Genomic DNA, 11,600 nt, shown 5'->3' with positions numbered 1-11,600 from the left:
AAGAGGCTAATGCAGAGGGGAGAGGGTGTGGGGGCCAGGACTAAACCACATGGCAAGGACAGTTCAATAGAAGGTATGACAGACAGACATGGAACGGTACTACTCAGGGCTCAGCTGTGGAAAAAAAAAAAACAACACAATGTTTTTATTTGTCTAGTTTTATAGTTTGTCCTGTGTGTAATGTATATGTGTGAGTATATAAATGAGAAACAAAATGACAATTCAAAAAAAAAAAAGAATCTTTTAATAAAAATTACTCATAAAAATCCTAATAAATTTCAAAGAACAAGATATTTCTTAGTACATTTATAAAAGAACATTTGGTCCTTTTACAAAAAGCTCCCTCTTAATTTAAATACACTTCTTATTTACAGATTAAACATAAAATATCATCTATAGTTGCAAAGCATATTGCACATTACAGAGAGAGAAGCATGTGTATATTTCAATAGGTTTTCCCAGAGTTTCCAACTCCAGATTTTTTTGTAAAAACAGATTTACCTTTTTTGTGCATAATAAATAAAAATGCAGCTTGTGTTTTGCCATTTAAAACTAAAACAAAATACCTTTTAAAAATATTATTTCTCTGCCTCTCAGAAAGAGGGAAAGGGGGTAATGAATCAGGAAGGTCCACAGGTACATTTTCCCGGATTCACATCCAAACTCCAGCGGGAACAGAACCCTGAGCCCTGCAACACCTAGGGACGCGCAGCCCAGCCAGCCCACCTTCCCTCTTTCACAAGGGTCCCTGCCCTGCAGGGAAGAGGCACTAGAGAAGGAGCTGGATGTCTGGGAATGGAAAAGGAAAGAAGAAGATTTTCTTCAAAAGTCCCTGCTCAGGTACTCTGGTTAGAGCCATCATTCAGCCCTACCGTTTCACCAGCATTCAATTTGAAAGTGTCAAAAGAGAAAGACCTCTGGAGCCCTCCAGAGAGAAGAAAAGGATGTCTGACGTTCAGTCCACAAGATTCAAAGCAAAGGATTACAGTTTGCAATCATTCGGTAAACTGAGCTAAGAAAATAGCTAAGAGGGTATTTTTCTTTGCTGGGGGAGGGGAGGGGAGAGGAGGGGAGAGAGGGGGAAGGAGGGGAGGTAGGGGGAACCACGTTCAGGCCCTCGGATCGCATACAGAGCCTCCTCTACAATTCACCTGCATAGACACAGCCCTGGTGCATAGACACACAATGACTTCAGTGATGGCACGTGCCCCTCGAATCCGGGATAGCCTGGGACCAGGGATTTGGAGGCACAGACCGAGTTTGGGTAGAAGAGCTGGAACAAACTATAGAAAGATGTGAAAATTGGAAGCTGGTTCTTCACCAAGGCCAGCACAGCCGGAAGCCAGCCAACACTTCCTTTGTCACCTACTGTTCCAGAAATGGACTTCCTTGGTCACATCACCCAAAGTAGCAGGGCCTGCCCTATGCTGACTGAGAACTCTGTGGTGGGAGATCCAAACTCCGCCAAGCCTAACTGCGGGGCAGCTTTCTACGACAGTTTTGCAAAACCATTTTCCCTCGTGTTGACCAAAGCAGACTCTAGACACTCGCTACACAGGGAACTGGAGGAGGGGGCAGGCTCACAGCTGTTCCAAAGGATGACATCTGTTCAGGGATCAGGGCAGTCCTGGCACAAGACACTCCCCTCCTTGGCCCTTCCCTACCTGACATCCTGCAACACAGAAGAGAAGAAACAGCAACTGTCCTGCAAGATACAGCACAGGTGTTGACACTCTGATTTCCAAAAAGAACACAAGTAAGCTTTGACCTTGGCTCAGAGAACCTTCCTTTCACAACTGGCACTAGACAATACTGGGCCTCTGGTCCCATAGATAATGGGCTAGGTAACATCAAACTTTCGACCAGGTAGCCCGGAAGCTCAACCAGCAGGACTGGTCTGCAGTAAGTAAGGCCCTCACCCTCAGGCTCACCACCTGGTACAAGTCAGAGCCCAGAAGTCAAGGGGCTTGAGACTCATACAGAACACATCTCCTGCCAGCCTGTGGCCCCTGGCTTGTGGCAGTGGTGCTGAGGCACAGGTCCCTGGCCTGAGCATGAGGGGGATGGAATGCCAGAGCGGGTGACAGGTTATGGGCCCAGATAAGAGGGTAGTGTTGGAATGCTACATATCGATGTCACAGAAGCTGGAGACAGAATCCAGCAGGACCACAAGAGAGAAAACGGATACGGAGGGCCCACTTTCTTCCCTGACGTGCCCCATCCTCCCAAATGGGACGTTCATGGTCCCACCTCAGTGTGCCTGGACAGAAGCTATGGGGACACTCGTGCCTGTATCCACATGGCATAAGTAAAATGAGGCATTTTTATTTTACCAAGTCAACGAAAACACTTAAAATATAGAGTATTCTCAAAATGTTCTATTCAGTAGATGAGACAAGGTTGATAAAGAGAATGCTTCTGAAATAAAGAAAAAAGGTAAAACAGAAGCATCTGATTTTACTTTACAATTTGCATAGTAAATATTTAAATGACAGAGGTGATACATTTATTACTGAAAATCCCTTTTTTAAAAATCACCAAGAAAAAAAATTTAAAAAATTAAAAAATCACCAAAAACTGAATTCTGCATCTATTAAAAAAGAAAAAAAAAACAAAAAACAAAAAACAGTAACACTGAAATTTTCAAGAAGGAATAAAACTTCTCCCTTTGATTGGTATGCAATGGCTCAGACCACACTTCTGGTTTTAAAAAATGAACAGGAAATCATTTGAAGTGGGCAAGCAGAGACAGGTGAGCAACAGGACAGGTATGGCTGGAGGTTCTTAAGAGACTTCTACCCTTTGTACCAGGATTCATTTCAACCTCAGATGTTAGACGGAAGCCAGGCTGAGGGTTCAAATCCACCTCTGCTCTGTATGAACATTCAGCCTAAGTTCAAAGAGAGACACTTCTGTTCTAAGAAAGAAGCCGTTCTAGCACAACTTCCTCCTAATGCAGGTTTCCTTAAAATATCAGGCTGCAAGGCAAGGACTGGCCAAGAATTTTCCAGAGCCTTACAAACACTCATCCCTTCCCCTTTTTCACTGTGGTCCCACCATGTGACAATATGAAACATGCCTGCTAAAACCACAGCAGCAGCTGTGACATTCAGCAGCCCCTACCAAAATCATATAAGGCACTAATCTAAAGCCTGTATTACATAGAGAAACGGCTCAGGGATGCCAGAGAGTCATCTGATCATTTCTTTCTCCCTGACTTAATTAATTGGCACAAGACACAGAAAACAAAAACAAAATAAAATTCTAACCCAAATCTGGTCAGAATTGAGAATCCTTGGTTAGTAAATATGAAATAGATGGAAGCTCAGACATTCTTAGGTATTTTTCTCTCTCTAAAAGGCACCTGGTTCTGGAACTATGAGAGTTCCTCAGGTAAGTTCAAAATAAATGTAATACAGCGTCCAAAAGACCTAGCTGTGTGACAACTTAAGACACTGCCTTTTGAAATTCAGATAAAAGCTATTCATAAGCAATTAACTTGTAACACTGTGAAGATACCTGCGGTGCAAATGAATAACTGAATGATATTCCCCCGTGTGATCCAAAACCGTCAGTGGAGGGAGAGCCAATTGTTTAATGAGAGAGAGAAAGGAAAACAAAATGCAATAAATAGGGATGAACCTCAGGCCTTTCGCACAGAAATTTCGTTCACAGTCCTCTAACAGAGAGGTAGCAATACTGCAGTCACAGCAAGTGCCGGAGACAGGAACACACTGGTTGGATTCCAAAGTGTGAAGCTGTGAAGATCACTCAAAGATGCCTCATCCACACTGTGCTTATAAAACCAGCATGTCATAAGAAGCCAATCTCTGTGTACCTTCTTACTTTAAATTATATCCTTAAGAAAAACAGGGCATTTTATTGAACAGAAAAGAAACACTAATATATGCAAGATTCTGTTAGGTGTGTGTGAGGAGTGGGACAGAAATTCCTACATCATTGCGGATGGCCAGACTTCCATCCTCTTCTGTCTCAGACTGGATCTCTGCACTGCGCGGGTTCAGCTGTTTACATCCCGTATCAGATGAGGCCACACAGAGGAGAGTAGATCAAATCAAGCCAACCATCTGGTCAATCTGCCGCATATAGATGCTCTTTAAGGGCAGGGAGTATCTCCTCTCGTCAGGAACACGATTGCACTAGAAAGAAAAAAGAAAAAGGAAAAATGTAAACTTTAAATTAAAAATCCGGGTATTAATTGCTCTGGGAATAAAGTAGGATTTCTCAACCTGGGCCCTGGTGACATCTGGGGCCATCCTGTGTGCTGCAGTATGGTTAGCAGCATCTCTGGTCTCTCCTGCTAGATGCCGCCTCACCCTTACTCCCCTAATCGTGAAAACCAAGATCGTCTCCAGACATTGCTCAATGCTCTTTGAGGAGCAAACCATCCCTAGTGGACAGCCCATCACAAAATTTAAAAAATTTAATATCTGCAATTCAGAGGTGAAGAAGTAGAGACCTAGGGAGGCTTAAAAACATCCATCCCTTGTGTCCTTAACTTAACATCCAGAATTTTAGAAAATACTCTAGCTATATGAAGATACAACTGGCCTTCAAGCAACACAGGGATTGGGGCACTGCCCCCAGTGTGGTCAAAAACCCACAGAAAACTTCTGACTCCCTAAAAACCACTGATGGCCTACTGTTGACTGGAAGCCTTCCTGATAACATCAACAGCTGATTAACATGTATTTTGTATGCTGTATGTAGTCTATTCTTACAATAAAGTAAGCTAGAGAAAAAAAATGTTATTAAGAAAATCCTAAGGAAGAGAAAATACATTTACAGGATGGTACTATATTTTGTCAAGAAACACTGACGTGCAGTTTAGATCTGCAATGGTCAAGGGTCAACTGTCCTGTGGTTTTTCTGAGTTTATGGCTCTTTTCATCCACAGCTAAAATCCTAAATGCCTGACAGAGCTTTTTTGTTTTGTTTTTCCCCCCTGCAAAGGAGATGCAAGTTTGAGAACCAAACACATTTATCTGCAGTTTCCACATACATTCATTACACACTTGCCCCCAAAGAAACACATTCGCACCCCTCTGAACTACCACTATGCCCTGTTCCTCAGCCTTGTAAGATCAAGGCCAACAAACAGGTCCTTCAGTTGGCCCCAAATTCTCCCCAGCTGTGCATCTGTAGGTGCCATTCTTGCTGCCGGAACAGCACTTCCTGGGAAGCTCCTCCTCATCCTTCAAGGATATTCAGAAAAGCAACCTCTGCCAAGAAGCCCTCTGTATTTTCCCTGGCAGATTAACTCCTCCCTCCCGTGTGCTGCAACAGCACTTTACCAACAAACACCCAAGGAGGAGTGGGTCTCCCCACTAGGCCATGAGCCTAACGGAACCCCTGGGACAGGCCGACATAGCAAGAGCCAGGCACAGGATCAGGTCTAAGATGAGTGTCTCCTTCCCGGCCACCTGCTGGTTCCAACAAGAGCCAGGATCCTCTCTGTGCCTCCCTTTCTCCACATGTGAAATGAGGAGCCCAGAGGCACCTACCCTCACGGGGCTGCTGTGAGAGGTTAACATGCACGACTGGTTGGATACCGGGGCCTGGGCTTTGGTAGGTATTATACGCAAATGTTAACTGTTACTATTTCTCTCCCCCAGCTCTCCTCCTTCCATTTCCTTCCCACTTAGGCTGTGTTCACCTGGTCTACACTGCATGGCCTTATGGCGATTTGGGGGAGTTTGCTCTGCTCTGGTCCGTCAATATAGCTCCTGGCCCTTCAATGGGATGCTGAAGGCCAAGTACAGAAGCACAGCCTGGGAGGGCGGGATGTCCACTAACCAGGGCAGTTTAGAAGAAGATGGAGAAATCTTGACAGCATAGCTTTTTCTGAGCAGAGAGGTGGCATAACACGGTTTGACTTTCAACTGATGCAGGGTCTCCTTCCCCATCCTCACTTTCAAACCATCCTATTTGACTCTGATCAATACAATTATCTCGGACTCCTACCACAAACTCCAGGACTTGTTTCCAAATCTTTCCCAGTGTTCATCAGGACGATCGAGGCATGCTCAGTGAAACCCTGCTTTAAATGAAACCAAGTTTCTTCTGCACTTCAAAAAGCATTTCATTAAAAGTCACGATGACTGATGACTGCTTTTTTCCCCCCTCTCCTGCTGGTGGGTGATTTGGCTGGGCCTCCTCCATTTGTCCTTTCAGCTCTGCTCTCTGCCCTTCCCATCCTGCTCTGGCCCCCAAGGCCAATTTGACAGATTAAACCAAAAGGTCCCTGTGGCCTCTGCCTTCTGGTGAGCATTGCCAATGAGAAGCTCCAGTAGATGAGAAGGGAAGATGGTCAAGGGCTTACTCTGCTGGCTCTTTCCCACAAGGTCACTGAAGCCAGCTCAGAACAAGACTTTGCTGGGAGACCCCCCTGCTCTGCACACCTCTCCCCATCCAGGTTCCCATGACCATGAGCCCCTGGAGCCCCTGCAGCCCCTACAGCTAGGAGAGAAGTGGTGCTGCCCCTAGGGGTCCCCACATCTTGATGATATCCACGTCAATGGCCTTTTGGGAAATTCCCCTCCAATTGACCCAGTCTGAGTAGGCCACCAATTTTTCTCTCAGGGACTTTGGATGACAAGTTTGTATTATTTTCTCCTCCTCCACATGCAAGCCAAGCCTCCCCTGGAGAAAGCAACTTACATTGGAGCTGGAGTTGATGACTTTTATCTCGGGTGATTTAGGCCTGTGCACAGACTTCCCCTCTGGATCCTGCCCTCCCTCTTCAGAAAAGAATTCCTTCCAGGGAGATTCCCGAAGATGTTTGTCCACAGATACAATGTGTCCCTCGGTTGTAAACATGTATTTGGTTCCAGATTTGTGGACTGGATTCTCCTCATCAAATAGCTAGTAAGAAAGGAAAGAAAAAAACAAAACAAAACAAAACAAAAAAGATACAACTGATAATTGTAGCACATTCGTAACAAATTCAGACGAGTATGTCCCAGACCACTCAGGGAGTAGAATTTGCTGGGTCCTCAGGCTTTTCAGGGACATACGGGTAAAAAGGTGATTCCCAACTGTGGCTGCAATGCAGAATCACCAGTTTTGTTTAAACTCAAATGCCTGAATTTACCCCATCCCATCCCACCCTGCTCAAACCTAAAGATTCAGAAATCCCAGGGCTGAGACCCAAACTTGCTCTCTGGATGACCCCCATATACTCCCCTGAGAGTTCTGGCACTAGAATTCTAGAACTACCTCCACCTCACACACACACATAGGCCCTGAACTGGAAAATGCTGGAGGGGAAGAAGCATACACTTTATCTTTCACCACATCCCAGGGCCTGATAGAGCAAGACACCTGTGCCACCATCCCATTGATTCCTGTCAGAACACAGGCCAGGCTGTGAGGACAGAGGCACACAGGGCAGTGCCTTCCTTCAACAGTAGGCGTGCGACAGGAGCATCCAGAAAGAACACGTAACTGAATACAGGACAGGTTAGTGGGTGGAGAAGGCAGGTGTCAGGTAAATGTTAAATGAGCAAACATTTAGAACAGAAATGTCAGTGATGGAAGAAACCTTACAGTCCCCTGAAGTATTTGGCAGATGAGGAAAAAAGAGGCTCAGCACAACTTGTCCATTTCCACAGCTCACAGGAGAAGAATAGGGTAGGCCTAGGTTTTTTCGCCCCAGAGCCTATGTTCTTCCTTCTAGAACAGCCTAAGGAGTCTCCATCATTTGCTCTAGAACTCGCCCTGTGAACACTCCAGGCATTGAGGGCTGCAGAACGGGGATGCACGTAGGGCTTCTATCAGCCTGCAGCGGCCCACCTGGCCCTGACACAGTCACTGATGGAGAGACCTAGGCCCTCACAGGGATCGGACGGCAGGGTGGCCATCTTCCCGTGGGCACACCTCCTGCACAGTGTCCTGTGAAAAGCCACACCAGATTAGACTGGTAATTCTAAACCGTGGCTTTGTACCAAACCACAAGCCATTGTCAAAATTACAGATTCTTGAGCCTACTCCTGAAGATTCTGATTCAGCAGGGCTGTAACTTTAACAAGGGCCTAGGGTGTTTCTGATCCAGCTGGCCCCTGGGCCTGGGAACCAGAGACCTCAATAACACGGCCTGTCACTACAGCTCATTTACCTTAGAATCTCAGCCTCCACACTGTTTCTGACCCTCTGTGCCTTGAGGAAGTATCCTTAAGTACAGTGGTAGAGAAGGTAGTAGAGTAGCCATGTGCACATGCCACTCATACCATGTGCGCATGCTGCAGAGTAGGAAAGTGGCAAGAGCACTGCAGAAGTCAGCACTGAGAGTGAAGCCTTAGCTCTGCCATGCAATCACCCCAAAAACCCAGGCAAGTCACCTGACCTCTCCGTGCAGATAGCAGCTCCCATTAGGGAAAAAAAATGAATGCTGACAAATGACCCCTTAAAGGTTTCCTCCAGGTCCCGTGACTGTCTTTCTACACACGAGAAATGTGGGCCTGGACAGAGAGCCAACCAGGCTGGGGTCTTAGCCACACTCACACACATCAAAAGACTTAAGAGCTGTAGACACTGGCGCTTCCTCAAAGAAGCCTTCCCTGATTGCCACCACTCATGTGGGCGGGTCCTTTATAAACCGTGACCATGGCTTATCGGTCAGTCGTGATCAATCGAAAGTTCATTTGTTTGTTTACTTGACGACACTTCCCCCATGAGGTTAGAAACCACAGCGGATGACAGCAATATGCTTTTGTTTTGATAGTACTGTGTCCCTGGGCCAGCACATGTCCAGCACGGAGAAGTGCCCAGCGAATATATGCTAGATGGAAGATCAAATAATGCATGCTCCAAGCAGTAATAAACATTTTTGGGGTTAACCTTCTAACACACTTACCAGATACAAGTATTTACAGGTCTCACTGAGAAAGAAGCTCTCCATCCGGTCCTCTTTGGATTTGTCTATGACATGATGCAATGTAGCATACCCACACCTGCAAAACAATTGCCCTGTTAGTCCTACCTCTGCTCCTTCCTGCTTGCTTGTTAATTTAAGAAGCAGAAATAGACTATTAACAGAAAAATCAACCAAATCATCAAATACCATATGAAAAACAAATTAGGTTAGATTTAAGAGCTATCCTTCTGCAGCCTAGACTATTTGCAAATTCATTAAAAAATGGTTTGGCTGCAAAATCATCAGGTTAGTTGTGGAGAGAAAGCAGGTGGAGGTGGTGGAGCTCATCTGCCAAGAGCTAACATGACACCAAGAAAAGGACTGGCAACAAATTTAGAACTGATTGAAATTTTTTGTCCCAGTATCTGTAGAACTGACTTATTGGGTAGTGTAAAATACTATTTTGTAATAAAATACTTAAGATATGCTGCTAGGTGAAAAAAAGCAGGTCCCAAAATTGAAATACAGTTCTTTTTTAATATATGCATACATACACACATTATACATACAAATATAGGAAAATGATTTAAGTATATAAACTTAAATGCTGATTGTGGTTATCTGCACATGGAGATTACGGTGATAATAGTCTACCTCCATATTTTCTGTAATCTCTAAATTTTTAGTACATGTATTATTTGTAAAACTAGAGAAAATAAGTTACTTAAAAAGAATATACATAGTCTACTGGAATCTTACAGAAAAAAAAAAAAACGTGAAAAAAAAATTAAAAGTAATTCCCACTATAATGGACCTGTCCTGCTATGCAAAAAATAAGCAAATTCCCTAAAGAGTAAACATTAATGACCTGTTCTATAAATTAAAGTGCAAAACAGAATACTTCCCCAGAACAACTGAAAGAAATCAAAAGTGGCCAACAGAAAAAGGAAGGAACTTAGGAAACTAACTTGACTTTTGTGTACTTTTCCAGACTCTGCAGAATATCCATTCCTACATGGAGGTAGAAGGGATTCTTGGTTGCCTAGAGAGAACATGAGAGAGTGTGATCCAGCAAGGGCCTGGAAAACATGCCATCAATAAACATCACGGTGACTGCAGGAATCTCCTGAGGAGGTGAGTCACTGGCCAAAGGCAGGCACAGCGCCCAGCTCTCTTGATCTTGAAGGGTCATAAATGTTCAAGAACTAAGGTGTTCTGTTGGTTCACGTCAAAGTCCATCTAGTGTGTTTAACCTTAACCAGGCCAGAGGCAGTCCTGCCTCAGGATAGAACAATACCCTGCTCTGGCTCTCCAGCTCCCCACCATAATCAGAAATGAAATAATGCCTCACTGAGAGTACCATAGGTGAGAACAAATCTACTCTTTCTTGCCTCAGAACTCCCTAGAAACATAAGATGCAAACCTAAGGACACAGGACTCAGCCCCCATTCCACGTGTAGCCTTTAGAGGAAAAGCTGAGAGGAACAAGAAGACTCTCAAACAGGAGGCCCCCACACTTTCCTCTCGAATTGCCTGATGAACTCAGTCCCTAGGGTTGCTTACTCTGCTCCATGCTCTTATATGGTTTCATTAGGAAACCAATTTTCTGAGAAAATGAGACCTGTCCACCACATCCAGTTCAAAAGCTGGGAATCATCTTTATTTCATGCCTAGTGCCAACCTGCAGCAGCATATGCAAACTACTCTAAGGGCAGCAGTCTGTGTGGGAGGAGAGCACAGGGAGTGGCCTCCGAGGGTGGAGCCAGAAAGCTGCAGGTTTCTCTGCCTTCTAAGAAAATAGTCAAAGGGAGAAGAAGCTGAAAATAGGAAAGAAGAAGTGACAGAAATGAAGAGGTATAAACCCAAAGGCAACAGACCTAAGCTTAAGAGAACTCCGGCAGCACCAGGCATGGCATCCTCGGAGCACATGGAACCTGACTGTACACCCAGCTCAGAGAAGAAAGCCTGGAGGCTATCTTTGCCCTCTTCTGAGAGGTCATCTAAGACTCATGCGGTCTCTCTTTACATGTGAGGACTTTGACCAGTTTCATAGGATTTTTCCCTTTTTCCTCTAGAAGCAAATGGCACGATTAGGTGTTCATTTTATCTTTACTAAATCCAAACCCCAGTACTAATCCTACTACCAAGACTCATAAAAATAAGTATCTTCTTGTCTAGGCTTGCTCCCTGCAGGCATCTGTCACAGGTCCCCTGAGGTGCACTGAAGACAGGCTTTGTAGAAAGCTGCTGTGTTTGTGAATGGATGCACACTCCCAGTGTGTATAGACGGATGGCAGGCCCAGAAGTATAAATATCTGCCTTAGGCTGCGGGGGAGACTTCACAGTTAAAGTGACAATCTCTCTGGCATTAAATTTCATGGAAAAATGAACACTATATGTTTTTTTAAGCGTTAAACAAAAATAGGCATTCGGATGAATCCCAGATGATTTCCTTTACCCAGAAAAAGAATTCCTTTCGTCTGAGTAATTATTACACAGACCAGTGCTCCACAGCGCATGAATACAGAACTATATCCCAAAAAAGAGTTCTTTGGCCAAACAGATCTAGAAAACATTGAGTACTAAGTCCTCTTTCATGTGTCAGGGTGGGAGAGAAAAGCCCCATGGTACAGGCACAATGGGCTTTGGAGAAGATTAGATTCAACAATTTGGTGTGAGACTGCAGACACCTTCTCTGTCCCAGGGAACCATGAATCACACTAAA

General features: G+C 44.7%; 1 protein-coding gene across 2 annotated transcripts in view; it reads right to left on the bottom strand.

Moving 5' to 3' along the window:
- Window positions 1–221: 221 nt before the first annotated feature.
- The window catches only part of EDEM1 (ER degradation enhancing alpha-mannosidase like protein 1), a 28,561-nt gene continuing 17,182 nt past the window's right edge, over window positions 222–11,600 (bottom strand). Inside the window, exons 9-12 of one of the 2 annotated variants that reach the window (XM_041764125.1) lie at window positions 9,844–9,917; window positions 8,876–8,972; window positions 6,682–6,885; window positions 222–4,160 (exon numbers count right to left, since the gene is read on the bottom strand). In XM_041764125.1, the coding sequence (XP_041620059.1) occupies window positions 4,071–4,160; window positions 6,682–6,885; window positions 8,876–8,972; window positions 9,844–9,917 (465 nt within the window). In that variant the 3' untranslated portion in view covers window positions 222–4,070. Of the gene's footprint in view, window positions 4,161–6,681; window positions 6,886–8,875; window positions 8,973–9,843; window positions 9,918–11,600 lie in introns of those variants that run through there. The other variant, XM_041764126.1, reaches the window with a different exon arrangement.

The sequence above is a fragment of the Vulpes lagopus genome, chromosome 7 (genome assembly GCF_018345385.1).
Source record: "Vulpes lagopus strain Blue_001 chromosome 7, ASM1834538v1, whole genome shotgun sequence".
In the NCBI taxonomy this organism is placed as follows: domain Eukaryota; kingdom Metazoa; phylum Chordata; class Mammalia; order Carnivora; family Canidae; genus Vulpes; species Vulpes lagopus.
Note: the sequence above shows the minus strand (reverse complement) of the source record. Positions and strands in the feature narration are given on the sequence as shown.